General features: G+C 43.6%; 3 protein-coding genes across 7 annotated transcripts in view; 1 reads left to right on the top strand and 2 right to left on the bottom strand.

The window, feature by feature from the left end:
• Positions 1-223: 223 nt before the first annotated feature.
• On the bottom strand, positions 224-9,254 carry LOC119655440 (nucleolar complex protein 4 homolog A-like). The gene is made up of 5 exons (XM_038061334.1): positions 8,974-9,254; positions 8,752-8,869; positions 1,017-1,994; positions 764-957; positions 224-701 (listed from the first exon to the last, which is right to left on the bottom strand). Exons 1-5 carry the CDS (start codon positions 9,106-9,108, stop codon positions 585-587), a joined length of 1,542 nt encoding a protein of 513 aa, XP_037917262.1. The 5' UTR covers positions 9,109-9,254; the 3' UTR covers positions 224-584.
• Positions 9,143-17,921, top strand: part of LOC119655441 (uncharacterized protein C1orf131 homolog) — a 27,145-nt gene continuing 18,366 nt past the window's right edge. The window contains exons 1-2 of one of the 2 annotated variants that reach the window (XM_038061336.1): positions 9,143-9,279; positions 9,523-10,213. In XM_038061336.1, the coding sequence (XP_037917264.1) occupies positions 9,585-10,190 (606 nt within the window). In that variant the 5' untranslated portion in view covers positions 9,143-9,279; positions 9,523-9,584 and the 3' untranslated portion in view covers positions 10,191-10,213. Of the gene's footprint in view, positions 9,280-9,522; positions 10,299-17,921 lie in introns of those variants that run through there. The other variant, XM_038061335.1, reaches the window with a different exon arrangement.
• LOC119655439 (b(0,+)-type amino acid transporter 1) overlaps positions 15,980-17,921 on the bottom strand; it is a 177,987-nt gene continuing 176,045 nt past the window's right edge. For 3 of the 4 annotated variants that reach the window (XR_005249911.1, XR_005249910.1, XR_005249909.1), the window contains exons 7-10: positions 17,701-17,797; positions 17,305-17,623; positions 17,011-17,258; positions 15,980-16,950 (exon numbers count right to left, since the gene is read on the bottom strand). Coding sequence is in view for 1 of the 4 variants with exons in the window: in XM_038061333.1 (XP_037917261.1) it covers positions 16,880-16,950; positions 17,305-17,623; positions 17,701-17,797 (487 nt within the window). In the remaining 3 variants the exon portion in view is untranslated. The remainder of the gene's footprint in view (positions 16,951-17,010; positions 17,259-17,304; positions 17,624-17,700; positions 17,798-17,921) is intronic. The other variant, XM_038061333.1, reaches the window with a different exon arrangement.

Below are 17,921 nucleotides of genomic sequence, written 5' to 3'. Positions count from 1 at the left end.
TTTATTTCAAAGAAACAGAACTCCTAATCGGTAGTGCCTTATTGAACGTTTATACGTACTGGGACATGGTATGTAGCCTTATTACTGTTTCGCTATACATTTTCACAGGTGTAGGTATGAAATTGGTTTTATACTAGTTCCTAATCAACAAACTTACGCAGGTAATCTAAATTTCGATTAGAGTCTATCGTAATGCCTAATGAGTCTAAATAATACAAACGTGGGCATTGGTATTTACTTTCGTAATGTATTTTGTATATGAATGTTTTACATTTGACTTGGTAATGATATGAAGATGAATAACAGAACAAAGTTGGAAGAAAAGTGGGATATGTTGAAGCCAAAAGCGCACTCGAGTGTCAAGTGAATTCACGTTGGCTTAAGTGCTCAATTAGATGCTAACAGCAACGTAGTAACTTACACATTAAACAAGGTAACGAAATGGAGGCCTACTGACATGAGATTAACATTCAAGTGGAAATCGGGAAGAACCAAATTTATACAATTCTGCCTGTATATGGAACTTAGTGCGTACGACTGCGGATTGATACCTGCTTTTGTTATAACAATTCCTTCTTCTCTTCCTAATAAAGCTTCCAGTATTGCATTATCTTATCGTTACGTGGAAGAAACATTGATTGCGATCGTTCAATTGCTAGGGCACATTGTTTCGATCTCCGGGCGATCTCCTGATCGAATATCTGCAAAGAAATTAGAAAGTTGGTGAGTCTCCTTTCGGGACAATAGACTAAGGCAAACTCACATCATTTTCTTTAACTTCTAAAACGTCGGCAAGATCCCATTCGGTCGCTGGAAGTGGTTGCGAAATGAATCGCGCGGCTGTCGCTACCGATGGCAACACATGATTCTGCAGCGCTACCACCTCCCACAGAGAGCTCTCTAAAGCGTTTGACTTGGTTGGATCCCGTTCATCCATAATGTATGGATCTCGTGAAACTGAAAGCGAATTATGATGATCGTTTATGTACAAATGTTATGTGCAATGTCTCGCTTACCTTCACCCCCACTTGGATGGCAAATTAACCGCTTCAATCCAGGATGTCGCAGTATCAGATTCCCAATAAATTGCAAAATTATAACAATGTCCTGTGGCGGTGCGACTAAACTTAACCGAGCTAAACGTTTCACAAATGCAGCGACTAGATTTTCAGGTAAATGTGTTGAACTTAGAAAAATATCAGCTAAGTAGAATAAGCGTGCTTTGAATTTCGTGTGGAATATTTCCGGCTCGAACATCGAGTACAGTTTCTCGTAGATGTCCGGGTAGGTGATATTGTGTTTTTGAATTAATGTGAAGATTCCTTGCAGGGCTAGCAAGCCAATAGGTCCGCCTAAATCTAATGAATCCATCAGGAAGTCTGTTAATAGCACCGGTTTTTCTAAATGCGGTAGGATCCGTTCCAACAGAATAATGAGAACGTGTTTATGAATTTGTTCCTTCATTTGCCAGAGCATGACACAGTTCCACGCTTTGTTAATACATTTTCGCGTTGCATTGTAATCGAAGGTTTCGTCGGTGACACATTCGTTTGAACACAGAAGTCGTTTGCCTTCTTGCAACTCTTTTGTGACTGGTATGGCATTTATCAGCTCCAGGTAATTTTGTGCAAACTCGTCGTTTGGCACCGTGGCACCCTTTGGCGTCAGCCCCGGCATCAGTTTCCAAGCATGGTAGACAATGTCCAGATATTGTGCGTACTCTTTGAACCGATCGATCAAGTGACTATTTGAATGTTCCGCACATAGAAGTTTGGTGAGGATGTTCCGATATCGGTTTATTGGAAAGTAATATTGTCCGGAAGGCGTGTGTTCTAGGGGATGTTTCGCTTCACATGACAGGAGCTTAACACTTGTAACTAACGCCTGGTTGGATTCTGTGTGACGTTCTAGCTTGAAGCAACTTAGTATTAGGCGAAGCGTTTCTAGGTAGCGTTCATGAAGCCATTCACGGTATTTTGTTTCCGGGTTGTCATCTGTAAGTGAAAGAAAGATGATTTTTAGATAGTTATTCCTGAGACTGTACCCAAATAGATTGGGGATGAAAACGAAGCATAATAGAGCTACTTTTGCTTTAAATAATTGAGCTTGTGTGTGCCTTTTTTATGTCAAGACATACGTTTGGAGAGAGGTGAGTCAATCTTTGATTTTCTTATTATTATACTTCAAACCTATCGGTGTGTAACAGGGGCTGTACACAAACCTTCTATTTCCCCAGCTCGGAGAACTGTGACGGTTGGGAGGTACTTGATATCACCCTACGGACCGACAATGGAATTCATAGGGTAGAGAACTGGAGAGTGTCTGCCCAGAAATCCCCCTCAGATCACAGTTGGAGATACTCTTGCCGCAGAGGCGGGACGAGGCCTTCAGAGACCCCAGAAGGATCGACTGGGGAAAGTTTTGTCAAGTACTGTCACCGTGGTGGAATGAAAATCTTTCCAGGCTCAAGAAGCTGACCAGGAAAATCTTCAAGATCGGCTACAAGCATAAATATTGGCAGCCATACAAAGACAAGGTATGGGACAGCGAATCAATGCCTGACTATTGGCAACGGGGCATTATCTGTCTCATACATAAAAAGGGAGATATCACACAGTGCAGCAATTATAGAGGTATCACGTTGCTGAGTACCATCTATAAGATATTCTCCGCTATCTTGCTAGGCCAGATAGCTCCATACCCCCAGAACATCATTGGCCCATACCAAAGAGACTTCACTCCAGGCAAATCAGCAACAGATCAGATTTTCTCTCTGCGGCAAGCGATGGAAAAACTGTTGGAATATGGACAACAGTTGCACCATCTGTTCATCGACTTTAAAGCCGCCTATGATAGCAGAGCCAGGGTAAAACTGTACACGGCCATGAGAGAATTCGGTATCCCGACGAAATTAATAAGACTGACTAGGCTGACCCTGACCAATGTGCGAGGCCAGATAAAAGCAACAGGATCAATCCCAAGACCATTCGATATCAACAACAGTCTACAACAACGGGATGCGCTATCATGCGTCCTCTTTAACCTGGCCCTCGAGAAAGTGATCCGTGATGCTGAGGTAAATGCAAGAGGTACGATCCTCTTCAAGTCCACCCAACTACTGGCCTATGCTGACGATATCGACATCATGGGAAGAACCACCCGAGATGTACAAACTGCCTTCATCCAGATCGAGCAGGCGGCGCGAGATTTTGGGCTGCACATCAATGAAGGCAAGACAAAATATATGGTGGCAACGTCAGCACCGAAGACGAATCAACCAACAACATCAAACCGCACTGGTCAAACACAAACACGAAGAAGAATAAGTATAGGAGAATACAACTTTGAGACCGTTGACAATTTCTCCTATCTAGGGTCGAAAATCACAACCGATAACAACTACGATGATGAAACAGAGCCTATTTCAACTTACAAAAACTGTTCCGCTCGAAACGTCTCACCATAGGGTCAAAGCTCTTACTGTACAAGACAATGATCTTGCCAGTCCTCATGTATTCCTCGGAGATTTGGGTTCTCAGCAAGAAGAATTGCAAACTCTTGGCCGAGTTCGAGAGAAGAATCCTATGAAGAATTTTTGGCCCCCTGTATGGGGATGGACGTAGCCTACATAACGACGAAATCTATGAGCGATACCATGACCGTCAAGTTGTGGATAAAATCCGGCTCAATAGGTTACGGTGGGCGGGTCACTTAATCCGTATGGATGAAGATGATCCCACCCGGAAAGTCTATAAGGGCAATATCTATGGTAGAAAAAGAAGACGAGGCAGACCCTGCCTAAGATGGAGCGAAAGACTGCCTGAAGAAGCACAAGTCGGCCATAAAGACCGCCAAGAGGCGGTCTTGGTTGGACTACTGTCAGAACATCGAAAGCACCAGCGAATATGCGAGGCTCAATAAGATTCTTTTCAAGGGACATAAAAGCCCATCCTTTCTTAAAAAGTCGGAAAGCGTTTGGACGGAATCTTCTGGTGAAACCTTGGAGATCGGCTGGGCAATAAACAGCTTCTTTGCATATAAATCTCCGCGCCCAGATGGCATAATGCCAGCCATGGTATAGAAGCAGCAGGAAAGGGTTTTGCCGTGGCTTGTTGAGATTTACCGGAACTGTATTTCTTTAAGATACGTACCACAGCCAGACGCGGCCATAAGTCCGCGAAGGACTTTCGACCAATCAGCCACACCTCTTTCGTGTTGAAGAATCAAGAGCGCGTACTGCACATCCACATAAGGGCGATTATGGAGAACGTCTTTCTCTTAGGCCCAAAATGCCTACCTCAAAAGCAAATCCACAGAAACCACTATTGGATTGGAAGGGTATCTTACGCATTGGATTATATTCATGCTAAGTACCAGAATACTTGACCAGACCTGTGAACAGAGGCATGCCCCAGGGTGGTGCCATCTCTCCGGTGCTCTGGTTAATAGTAATGGACGAAATTTTACAAATATTGGACAGCAGCGGGGTGAAGGTAATGCCGTATGCCGATGATTTGGTGATATTATTACCAGGGATGTTTCCGTCCATGGAAGGAGCGTTGCGAGTGTATTGTTAGAAAAATTGAAGTAATTCTGGAAAACTCAATAGAATTCTGGCTAAGCCACATAGGCAGAAATCCTTCTCAGCATATTTGTTGTTTGATTTAACCATTTCAGCTGGTCTGATGACGACGAACGTAGAGTGCGACCCTACGTTCGTGGGGCCAAGAAGAAGTGAAATAATTGATCTAACTAACCTATCAACACTTCAAAGTTGTTAGAGTTGCTTAGAGACTGGCGAGTGCTAGATGAAGTTTTACTCTCAGATCACCGTTACTTAGAACTTAGTCATCATGGGTATTATCGGTGCCATGAGCGCGACATACAGCGCAGCTCTAAATGCATTGCTCAATTTGCAGCCCTTGAATTTGTTTATTCAGAGCCCTGCAATGAGAACTGCTCATAGACAAATACGATTAGATCTGTGGGGAAACAATGGACATGGGGGGCGCAGAGCATTGGAAGAATTATTGGGAGAAGTCAATCCAGTTTTCGGAATGCCTTCTGATTCTCGGATTCGCAACATCTGTTTGGTAGAAGATATGAGGTTACCTTGAAACGAAGAGAAAACTGGGTCGAACCAGAAGAATGCGTGTCGGGATGTACTGAGGACTTCTTCAACGATGGCTCAAAAACAGAACAGGGTTCTTGAGCAGGAGTCTACCTCTCGAATAAAAACGAGAAGTGGGCGTTTCTCTTAGACCTAAACAACGGTGGCTTGATACGCTAGATGGGGATTTGAAAGCCTCGAGATTGCACCCAGATCAGGTATTCGATAGAGCCAAATGGCGAAGCCGATCAAAACGAGCCGACCTCGCTTGTGAACGGGACAAAGGTTGAAGAAAAAGAAGTGGGCTCTTCTCTTGGGGCAATATACAACTGTCTTTCCCGCTGAAGTGTATGCGTTCCTAAGGGCGGCAACCTAGAGCGAACGGTTGAAGGGCAGGCGCATCGCAATCTGTTCAGAGTAGAAATTCCCCCCAAGATGATATATGACCATCATGTAACGCGGAGGCGGAATTCACGGAACATTTTCTATGTGAATGCCCCGCCTGGGGACGCATCAGACATCAGATTTTTGGTGCTGTTGTGCTACAACTGTAGCGGGTAGTATTACATCCACTAACGGAAATCCTGTTATATACAAAACAATCTGAGATAGGCGAAAGAATCGAGAACAATGGACCACTAGGGTATGAATGCTCAGAGGCTTCGCCTCTCCTCCACCCCAAACACACACACCCATGTAGGGCCAGAAGTTGTTAATTTATGTGTAAAAACCACGTGTTGACTGACGCTGTCACATGTGGAATCACAAAAAAAAAGGAAATAAAAACTGGAAACTTAAAGCACTCCACTGAACAGCAAAGCAGAAGAAAAACATCACGATCAGTGCACAACGGCAGCTTGATGATAATTGTCTAACTTAAATACCACCCAATAGACGAACATTCTGATTCGCCAGAATGCGTAGCAAGAGTGCCTCCTGATGAAGACCAAAAGCTGTGCATACCAAACCAATATAATAATACCAGGTGTACAAGCTTAAATCCGCTGTTTGCTCACAGATGGCGGCAGTGAGCCTATCAAACTGCTATGAGCACGCCATATTTTTTTTTTAATTCGACATTTGTCAACAATTGTCAGTGCATATCCGGCAATTTCATGCAAAAACATACTTTTGCTCTTCAATAATCATGTCCAGTTTTGTTCCCAGAAAGAAGCATTGGTCTGCTTTTTTGCTTCAATTGGAAGAAATCAGCCGCTGAATTGCATCGAATGCTTGTGGAGACCTACGGCGACAATGCTCTGTCGGAAACAACGTGCCGAGACTGGTTCCGTTGGTTCAAAGATGGCGATTTCGATCTGGGCGACAAAAAGCGTGAAAATCGACCCGGGAAAGTTAAGGACCACGAATTGGAGGCTCTTTTGAACGAGGGCGATACTCAAACGCAGAAAATGTTCGTCAAGCAATTAGGTGTCTCTCAACAAGCCGTTTCCATACATCTACGTGCAATGGGTAAGTTTAAAAGATCGGAAAATTGATGCCGCATGAATTGAACGATAGGGAGATGGAGCAGCGCCAAAACACATGCGAAATCTTGTCAGACACAAAAAAAAGATGGTTTTGCTTTGGATTGTGCCTGGCGACAAAAAATTGGATTTATTTTGAGAATCCTAAACGAAAAAAATCGTGGGTTGGTGCCGGTCAATCAGCGACATCTCCTGCAAATCGCTTCGGACGGAAGACAATGCTGTGCGTTTGGCGGGATCAGTGGCGTATTGTCCACTATGAATTGTTGAAACCTGATGAAACTGTCGATGCCTACCGTTATCACCAACAACTCATCAAATCGCATCGTGCTCTGAATGAAAAACGGCCGGAATATCAACAAAGACATGAAAATTCGACTTTCCTACATGATAGTGCTCCGTCGCACACGTCGAAACTAATTAGAAACACTTCACTGGGAGATACTACCCCACCCCGCTTATTCACCAGACCTGGCCCCTCCGACTATGATCTGTTTTCATCGATGAGCCACTAGCTCGTTGGGTAGCACTCCGATTTTTACGCAAACGTCCGAAACTGGCTTGATGGCGTAGTTTGCCTCGAAAGATCAACAATTTTATTGGCATGTTATCCATAAATTACCCGTGAGGTGGAAAAGTATGTAGATAGGAAGGACCAGCATTTTGAATAAAGTTTTTTTTGATTCCTATAAAAAACGCAGCCGATTTAAGCTTGTACACCTGGTAGTAATAATCGTTGGCGCAATTATCCGTATTGGAGCAGGGCCTTGAAGTATGTTAGAGCACTTCATTCAAGACGGTGTACACTGCAGTACACTGTAGGAGGCAATGTGGTCAGCATTGCGTTCGCCCGAGATTATTACCCTGATTCAATTTAGGTACTCATTCACAACTAAATCTTCTGGTATCCGACATCCAGTCACGATAACAAACCCCAGGGAGATTTGAACCGCGTTCTTCCGCTACGATAGCCCAGCGCTCTAACCACTTGAACAATCCGGACACAAAAAACAATATAACTGACTGGAAAAACCGTGTTTGGTAACATCTTACCAAAATAATCATTTCGACAATTGAGTGGTCGTCGAAATACACGGCACATCCTATAGACGTGCCGCTTACTGTTCAACTGTAGCATGATGAAGTCCTAAAGTCGGAGTAACCAGCTGTCATATACCAGTCGAGAAAGCCGCTCTCTTGGTCCACTTCGGTTAGGGTAACGTTCTCGCTTCCATTTTCAGCTGGCTCGAATCGACCACAACGCCTAAATATATTTTTAGTGAGTAACAGCATTTGGTCAGTAATCACATTGTGGCCATTCAGGTTCTCCCGGACTAAATGGGAAGGAGTCTGACATGGACTTACACTCCCGTCCCGAGAAAGGAAACCCCAAAAGAGACATATTTATGTATGAAATACCTAAATATTCGTTCCAGACCTCAAAACAAAATATATGCAATTAGACTTTTTGGTAGTTAGCCTTGCTTTATTCGCCCGGACAGACGAACTTCGTTTGATCTCATCAAACTGCTCGAATTCATAACTCCACATTTCCATAAAAAAAATTGGTTACTTTACACTTCCATGGTTTCAATCTCATCGGAAACTGGGCAACATGTGCGAGATAAAAACAGTTCAAGGTGATGCGAGAGGCGTTTCGAAACGTTTGCGTAGACAAAAACCATTCGAAGCTCACTCGTTGGTAGAAAGCAAGCCGATGAGAAAATTGTTTGCTTAGCATTTCGTAGGTCAGCGATGGTAAATATAATGTGGAAATTGGAACCAAGAACCGCTGAGGGAGGCCAGCGAATCTAAACGCTTCAACTGCGTCTCGAAACTCATTGAAAACTGCCGTCATCGTCGACCAAACCCATCGACATTTGTGGGATGACGTCGTCAAGCGACAGCATGGAGTAAGCACTTTTTCGCACACATCGTAAATTAAAATCAAAGCTGCAGGGATCGCCCGATGGACGTTCCTCCAGCAAAAAGGATTTTTTGGTAGATCACACTTTCGAGTTTTAGGTTTTCTAGTCGCTTCCCCGTTACAAGCGGGCGTAGCGTCGCCCCAACTAACAGAACAGCCAGCCATTGTGGTCTTATGTAAATTTTCCTTAGACGCACAACTGGCCCCGAACAGTGAAAATTCTGCATTACCTTTTGGCTTGAGCGGCTCCACTTCGACGTACATTTCTCTCCTTTTCAGCAGCTCCGTGAATATCACCTCGAGCGTTAGCAGACATGGCGTTACGTTCAGCCCTTTGCTGATGCACTCCTGAAACGAAGACCAATGAAAACATAACCTTTACAATCCACGACCATTCTCATAAAAAAAACTGCGAAAACCATCGCAGAAATCCCCCAAGCGACCGGTCTTACCTCGAAGCATTTGATGATGTCCAGCAGGTTCTTGGCGTGTTTGCGTGAATTCAAGAATTCATTGCCTTTCGTTTTCAATTGTTTCCAGAATAACTTTGTGTTTTGCTGCTGTTGACTTTGTTCGGTCGACATCATTCCAGCAATTTTCCCGTTGAAACGATGAGCGCTGTGGATGGAAGCCACCACACCGCGAAAGAACGATGACAGCGCAGAGTCGAGTGTCTGTTGGACAGGTGATAGGTGTCAGTGCGGCCGGGACTGAACGAAAGACGCGAATAAGGTTTGGGTCGCGGTTAGGCGAGCGTGGTGAGTTAATGTGTTTTATGAAGAACACTGAATTTCCTCTAACTCAGAGTTGCTTGTATCTAAGCAGAAATTGTATTAGTTTTGAAATAGTTCTAGTAAAAAGCTCTTTCTATTATGAATTTAAAGTTATATGCAATTGACGGAAATTGTCTGCTACTCCTTCTCTTATACGATACCGCAACGATGGGATGATAGGAAATATGCCTCTATGCTGGTAACGCCAAGTATAAGTCAATTTGGCAGGTAAACGTGTGTTGATATCCTCCGGGCCGACGCTACTCTAATCTAGTCTTCGGAATATTCAAATGGCTGACGGTGAGTTACTGGATATTGTCCCAACGCGGGCAATGCTGCAGAAAGGAGCCAAAACAGTCGACTTCAAGGCAACCGTATTTGATACAAAATCCCGCAATTCCTTAAAAAGTATCGGACCCAAACCTCCACACACTGCAGAACACCAACAAAAGCCGAACTACTCCGACGATGAGTTCGGCGAGGATTTCGACGACGACCTGTCGGAACAGAAACGGCGGAAACCGAAACGGAAGGATGACACCGAATTCGACATGAAGCGGGCGCGCCACGAAGTCATCCGCTTCGGTTCGAGTGGTTTCGAGACGCAGGACAAGAAGCGCGCGCAGATTGCCCTCGCCGTGAAACTGGGAGCACGGCCGCCCCGCAACGAATACAAAAACTACAAAGATCTGATCGCTGAGAAAAGACAGGCAAAAGCACAGAAGGAAAGTGAGCAGCGGATGCTGCAGTTGGGGAAGAATCAAGTGGGCGTCGCGAGTGTTCGCTGTCAACCCAAGAAGGGGTTGCAGAAGAGGCGTCGGGATCTCGGTGATATCTCGCAGCATTATGGCGTGACGAAGCCTAAGTTGTTCAAAAAGAAGAAACGGAGGAATTGATAGAGAACGACTTTGTTTCGCAAGTAAGCACTAAGTTAATTACACTGTCCTTGATGGACGACGATTATGTTTAAATGTTGAATAAAAATGTTTTTGAATTTTCAAATATTCATCTCTGGACTACTCCCGAATGATAGATTCCATTTGTCCGCTAACTAATCATCATCATCAACGGCACAACAAACGGCATGCGCCGAGGTCCACCGTTATCCCTAAGAGCTGTCATCGCTCCATCTCAGGCAGAGTCTGCCGCGTCATTTTTTTCTACCATAGACATTGGCCATACAGACTTTCCGGGCTGGATCATCTTCACCCATACCGATTAGTTTAGTTCACTGGGGGGAGCCGCAGCTCCGAGCACTCAGGCCATTGTTAGCCCCATTGTACTATCCCCGTAAATCGCCTATTCAATGGCTTCCCGCCTACGTCGTTCGCAGGCTGTAGCGAATCTGAAAACATTCTCCAGAGGCAGAGATCGATGGAGATTCTCGCCTGAGATCTGAGGAGGCCGGGCAGCTGCATAAAAAAGTGCAGGGCACATTGGCTGCACATAGCCCATACCACCACCCCAAACTTTTCCATATGGCAGTTTAAGGAGCAGTGTCCCGTTAAAAGCCCTACTAGGGTTTTCATGTCCCACTTCTTAAGGGACAGCAGAAATGCCGCTCTAGTGACCCTAGGCTCTTTCACAAGGATTCTCGCCTGTCGGTAAGAGTTCAAATTTCTCAGTCAGTCAGCCTCCCCATTACCAGCACCCACATCAGGGGGTAGCCCCTAAGACATCCTACTTCAACAGATTTCTAGCCGACCAATATGTGGATTTTTCTCCACTCTAGCATCTGAAATATCCAACTGATTAAGAGCGTTTCGATTCCATGTTGTCGCTTTTTGCGTCTGTGTAGATGGGTTTCCCTGGTTTGGGAATGAATATCACCTTCACGTCACGTCAGTTAATTGGAATATAAGCGTGTGCTAGGCATGTACGATATATATTCTGAATATGTAGATCCAGGAATGATGCCATCTGGACCTGCAGACTTGTATCTATTGAACGAGTTACAGTGATACTACTTTGCATGCCAGATTCCAGTCTCTTGGTTGAGGGCTGTATGCAACCGTCGGCTCCGATATTAGATTTTGAATGCCGCCTGGGAAGTGCACTTCAAGCAAATGGTTTGCCGCTTCTTCATCGCTGTGTACCTCCCGTTTTGTAAGCGTAAATAACCCAGCTTTTGGCTACATACTTTAAGCAGAATCCGTTTCAGCTTTGAGGTTCCCTCAAGAGAGTTAGTCTCATCGCAAAAGCGTCTCCATGATGATCGGTTAGCCGATCTTATGCTCTTCTTTAGATCCTTCTGTGCCTCTTCATAGCGATTCCAGCTAGCAGCTGAATCACATTTAGAGCACGATTGGGGAGCATCCTTGTCGTTCTCCTCTGTTTTGTCAAATCCGAGCTCCACCATGGTGTTTTTCCTTTCTTTGGCATGTTGAATGGACAGCTTTCTTCGAAAGGTTCTCTCATGCTGGTTGTCTTCGCAATTCCAGCAATGGATTTGATGCGCTTCCCAGGGATCGTGACTCGGGTGCTCCATTCTATTTTATACATTACCAAATCTGAACAATATCACATATAGGCCCTCCTTCTTTCTTATTTTCAGCCTTTGTCCCGCTCATAAGCGCGGTCGGCTCGTCGTGATCGGTTTCGCCATTTGGTTCTATCAAATGCCTGATCTGGATGCAATCGCGAGGCTTTTAAATCCCCATCCAGGATATCAAGCCATCGTTGTTTTGGCCGGCCTTATGGTCGCTTACCATCGACTTCGATGTTCAGACCAATTTTGGCAAGTGAATTCTCGTTAGTGCGAATTACATGACCATACCATCGAAGACGCCTTTCTTGTAATTTTTCCACGATCGGTGCAATCCCATATCGATCGAGGATATCCTCATTTCGGATGTGATAAAAACGTGTCACGCCACTAGTCCAACGCAATATCTTCGTCTTCATTACCGCAAGACGCCGTTCATTGACTTCAAGTCGTCGGCATACACCATCACCCTCTCCTGTCTAATTCATCCAGTATTAGATGGCGCCATCCTGAAGCGTACTCAGCTCTAGGTCTAGAATGATTAGTGACCCTTGTGCTATTAAATTGTAATATTTCCTTTAGAGCCCTTTGATAATTCGCCTTCCTGTAATCCTGAATTAATGTGACGTCGATGTCCTCCTCTCGGAAGAGGACCAGCAGATTAGTTGAAGCGCACTTCGAGTGCTGCAAATTCAACTGTGTTGCGCTAAGCATGATCTAATTGTAAGGGATCCTTAGTCCCCGTCGAAGCGTCGATCTTCACCTCCTCTAACAGCTCTTTTGTGGCGTCAACCGGGTCTGGTTTCAAAGAGTGTTACATTTTCATATTTGCATTCCTAGTTTTGAGCCGTACTCTTCAGTTCGCCTTTTTTAGCGTTTTCAGGCACTTTCTGTTTATAATAATAATAATAATCGTTGGCGCAACAATCCATATTGGATCAGGACCTTGAAGTGTCTTAGAGCACTTCATTCAAGACCGTAATGGTATACTACAGTACACTGTAGGAAGCAATGTGGCCAGTATTGCGCTCGGCCTAGATTATTGCCCTGATTTGACTCTGGTACTCATCCACAGCGGAATCGACTGATATACCACGTCAAATCACGATACAAATTCCACTGCCACCAGTGAGATTTGAAACGCAACCTCCCTCCCCCTCCCCCTAATCACTCAGCTATGCGGGTATTGTCTGTTCACCTGATGTTTCTCCTCCTTGATCACACTGGGGTTTTGAAGACGCAGTGACTGGAAAAACTTGTCCTTGTCCATGCGAATCTTCGTCAACCAGATGCATGCCACCAGCATCCTTAACTCTTGAGAGCCTGGAAATCTTGTTGTATAGGACAAATGTCGATAATTTTAGTATGCTATGACTTGGTATTCACGGACTACCTGGGAATCAGATCAGGGGATACATCTCTCTTGCTTCCCTTGCCATCCAGGAGATGCTCAGTGATCATACATGACAGCCTGACCTTAACACTGGGCCATACATCTGCCCATGGCTATGTCGTTGAAGGGTTTCCCAGTACATGTTTTGTCGGCCAGCTGTTGTTACTTCCCTATTTGCAGAGGTTGGTTGGTGTCCGGGTATACTCTGCTTCTTTTGTTTTCTTGTTTGACCTCATCCTGAGACACTTCAGTAAAGCTGCACTTAGGTTGTGTCGGATCTACACGGTCAACTTCGCTACTTTTCTTTAGGTTTTGGGATAACTTTGCCTTTGCAATTGATGTTGATTAACTCGGATGTTCATTTTACCATTCTGTATTTAACACAGTTATTGCACTTCATAGAAAGCTTCCATTTCTAATATAACGGAAATCGTCTGGAACATTGCACTGGAATCTTGCGGTCGAAATTTTGTGAGGGGAATGGGGAATCAAACGGGGGAATTCCCTTTCTCGACATCAAAATACTAAAGAAGAATAACAGCTTCGAATTCGACATATATAGGAGGTTATCGAGTACTCAACGTACCGTCGCCAGGTCGTCTAACTACTCACATCAGCATGAAGTGGCCGCCTACCGATCTATGGTACACATAGTTCTGTTTATACCTCTTACCAAAGAAAGGTTTAAAAAAAAAGTCATACATTGTGGATACAGGCACTAAAATTGGATTTCACCCAACTCTAATCCATTGCTTAATAAGAAGGTACAAGATACGAAGGAACAAAGTCGCTTAACAACTTTGTTCGAATAAGAGGGAATGAAGATGGGCACACAACGAGCCAACATAACATACTCAATGGAAAGGTTCCCAGCTTTGCGACGAATCTTGGCCAAAGAAGGCATCGAAGCAATAGGATCAAACAAGATTCAGACGCTCAAAGCTTATTAGGCAATGAAAAAAATCCGAAAAAGCAAGAGGTAAAAAGTGGCATCTACAGGATGTATTGCGAAGATTGTCCATGTACCTACGTAGGGAAAACCAAATGGCTAGTCAGCACTCGGGGCAAGGAACATTTGAAAGAAGCTGAGCTTATAAAACGGAGCAAACACATATCAATTTTGCAGTTCCACGGAATATTGTTGAACATAACGATAAAATGGAAAGGGGGACGGTGCTGAAAGAGGTTAAGCGCAACAAATTGGACCCTTACAAGAGTTTCTTCATTGAAAAAGAGCTTCAGGAGCACCGGTTGAGTACAGATATGGGTAACGTGCACTCATATCTGTATTCACTGATACCATAAAGGAAGTGTGCAAATGAAGATATAATTAAGGCCTAGTCATTAAGAAAATTGGATTAAAATAGTTAGTATATATTTAGATTAAGGAAATTTCTGCTCGACTCGCAGATGAGCTTCTTCGAGCAAATCAAAGCAGCAGCGGACAGGCCTGCAGCTGGAGTCGCGGTCTTAAGTCGGCTAATGGTGAATGTCGGGGGCCCTATATCAATTAGGAGAGGTCTCCTTATGGGAGCAGCGCAGTCGGTCCTGCTCTATGGTGCGGAGGTATGGGCTGATGCCTTTGAGAAAGAGGTGCATCATAAACGCCTTTCTCAAGTGCAGAGGCGGGGAGCTTTGCGAGTGACGTCTGTTTATCGCACCGTCTCCGAACCGGCTGTGGTGGTGATCGCGAGAGTGATCCCCGTTGCCCTCCTTGCCAAGGAGCGCAAACCTATCTACCGCCGTAAGGGCGAAAATTTAAGAGAGGTGGTTGCCCGTGAAGAACATCAAAGAACCCTTACCAAGGGGCAAATGGATTGCGTGGCTCATCGACAAATTAGACCCGTGTTTGAACAGAACGCACGGTGAGATTGACTACTTCCTTACTCAACTTCTAAGTAGGCCTGGAGGTTTTCAGTCTTATCTGCACAGGATCGGGAGGGCGCGATCTCTTGATTGTGTGTTCTGCAATGGAGTGGCGGACGACGCTGAACACACTTTTTTCTCTTGCGAGAGGAGGGACGGCTTTCGTCAGCAGCTTTATGCAGACACAGGGGAGCTCCCTTCAGACAACATTGTCAGAGAGATGGTGACGAGCGCTGGCAGCTGGAATCGTATTGCGCATTATGTTCGGGCTCTTTTTATTGCGAAGAAGATTGAACTCGACCGGTGGAGAGATCGGACGGTAAGGGGTTCCCTGAACTAACAACAATTCCCTTCCTCCCCTCCCCTCCCGTCGGTGAAAGGAATTCTCTGACTTGAAGGCTCCCAAAGCCGGGAGAATGGGAGGGCTAGTCCGAAGTAATGTGTCAAACGGTTCCAGGCTAGTTCTCCGATGACAGGGAGGTGTTTAGTTGGTAGTCCGACAGCGTGCTGTTGCGGGAGTCCAACACTGTGCACAAACGCATTCACCTTCCCTACTCCCAATAAAAAAGATATTTCTGGGCTTATTCCGGTGAAGAAGGCTGCTGAATTACGCATTCGGAGAATTAAAGGAACATCATTGGCATAAAAGAAAATTAGAATTTGTTTATTTGTTCGGACATGATATTTGGGGATCTTTACGAAATTCAGTGATCGGTTATCATGGTAAAGAGGTGCAACTCTTGTTCCACCCTGGGTCCAGTGGCGCTAATTTTGTTAGAAACTCTGAGTATAAGTTTAGATTGATTACAAGCTGATGGACCGGGTTAGCTAGCAACTTTAACCTTTCTAATTATGATTGGTACACCAAATCGTTATCGAGCATTGTTTGATTCAGAAGCAAAAGGACCTAACCAGTCCTCAAAAGAGTAAATAACTAGATCTTTTTATGCTAACTAAAACATTTTATTTTTGCTTATCATTTCTAACAGTTTATCATTACAATATTGATAATAATACAATCGACACTGTCTTTGACAAGTCTTTTCATATGTTGAATTTCCAAAAATCATTCTCAACGTTTTTCTCATATTAAAAAATATAACAATATAAAAAATTTCAACTGTACTTGAAACAATATAATAATATTCATAGCAAAGCGTTCATATCCATTTCGGCACAATCGAAGGGGATGTAGTGAGACAAAAAGGATCAATTCGAACAGTGAATGATCGTTTGAGGCTTTGCTTACCGGGAAATTTCTTATATTCGTCTAAACAATAGAAATATTTTTTTTTCTAGTTTTTTCTTTTATTTATAATAAAATGCTATCCAATAGGGCTTTAAATTATCAGTTTGTATCCAAAAGTATTGAGACTTTTTCGAGCAAAGCGACTCTGCTCGCAATGAGTTTGACCGAATTTATCCTAGAATATTTTTAAAATGGGATTCAGTGTCCTCTTATTGAAGTACGTTCTAGTTGAAATTTTTCAAAAGTACTTGTTATTGCTTGCTTAAAATTATAAAAATCATTTGTTTATAAAATAAAAGTTTAACAACACATTGTTTAAGTCTTATTGATTTTTCTAGTTTTCCAAGAATGGTCATCGATTGTTGCTGGTGGTGCTATTTAGACGGTTTCAGGAGCTGAATTCACTTCAATCACCTACGATTCCTGCATCAAAATTTGTAACTTCAACTCGTTGTAAACTTATTGCCGAAACTCAATTTGTTGTTTGCTTAAAATACTAGCATTGCTTTTGCATCGGTAGAGCACTCAAGATCACAAGCAAAAGAGGATTATTAATTTCATTACGCTACTGTAACCTGTCCAAGGTGTTCTTCTAGTCAAACATTGCCATCGTTGAGGTTGGCACAACTTCCAAGAGCAGTTGTAAGAAGAGCGTGACTTTCTCTGAAATTGAAATATCAATAAAAAAATTATTCAATTTAAATGATAAATTGCATCAACTACAATTTGTTGATAGGCATTCGAACCCTTGCGCGTGTTCCTCACAATATCGAGGAGTAGAGTTTAAGACATATTCCAAGCTCCCTCCTCCTATTTCTTTCACAAGTGAGAAATTATCCTAGGCGCGGCCATTCCGGGAATATAAGCGATATCTTCTCTCGTCCTACTCCTTTCATTTCACACACATACTAGGTTTTGAGGAAGAAGAAGTCGAAGAAGAACTATTCGCAAATGCATTCCCTTGCATGACCCTAAAACTTATGCATTAAACAGAGATCTAAAATGAATAGTACATACCCATGAATTTCGGCGTAAGACCTAGTTTCACGAACGGAACGTAGAATATCAGACCAGCTAGAATGAAAAATACCGCGTAGAGATATTCAATTTGCGGCTTATCAATGATTGGAGCCACAACAAGATACGATGAAATAACTAAAACCAATACTGGAATGATGATAGGCACTTTATATGGCCTTGGATAATTTGGTTTTGTGTATCTCATAACGAGCAGTGCAAGCATGGCTCCACCATAGAAAATCCATGCCGTGAAACTGAAAAAGTCAATCAGTGAATCGATTGTACCATAGAGAACCATAGCAGCTGCGATTAGTGACTGTTTTAAAGAATTTAGAAAGAATATAAATATTATTGCATTGGTTTCGCAAAAGTTGAATAGATGAATGCACTTACGTGGAATATGAGACCAGGAGCGGGCGTTAGCCTCCGAACGTGAACATAGGATAAAATATCGAGAAGATGTCCTTCACGACTTGCTGCAAAGCATAACCTGGAAAATAAAATATTTCACATTTTAGTATCTGAGATGGGTTGTTTAGAAAATAGTCTAAATACATTCAAAAGGTTGATTGATTTAGTTTTCAATCGTGAAGCGTTCAAATTATCCTCACTTA

This window comes from Hermetia illucens, chromosome 4, assembly GCF_905115235.1.
Source record: "Hermetia illucens chromosome 4, iHerIll2.2.curated.20191125, whole genome shotgun sequence".
In the NCBI taxonomy this organism is placed as follows: domain Eukaryota; kingdom Metazoa; phylum Arthropoda; class Insecta; order Diptera; family Stratiomyidae; genus Hermetia; species Hermetia illucens.
Note: the sequence above shows the minus strand (reverse complement) of the source record. Positions and strands in the feature narration are given on the sequence as shown.

Coding starts and splice junctions, on each gene's coding strand:
- LOC119655440 (XM_038061334.1), bottom strand. CDS start 9,108: ATGATGTCGACCGAACAAAGTCAACAGCAGCAAAACACAAAGTTATTC. Junction 958..1,016: donor CCATCCAAGTGGGGGTGAAG/GTAAGCGAGACA, acceptor ATTCGCTTTCAG/TTTCACGAGATCCATACATT. Junction 702..763: donor TAGAAGTTAAAGAAAATGAT/GTGAGTTTGCCT, acceptor ATTTCTTTGCAG/ATATTCGATCAGGAGATCGC.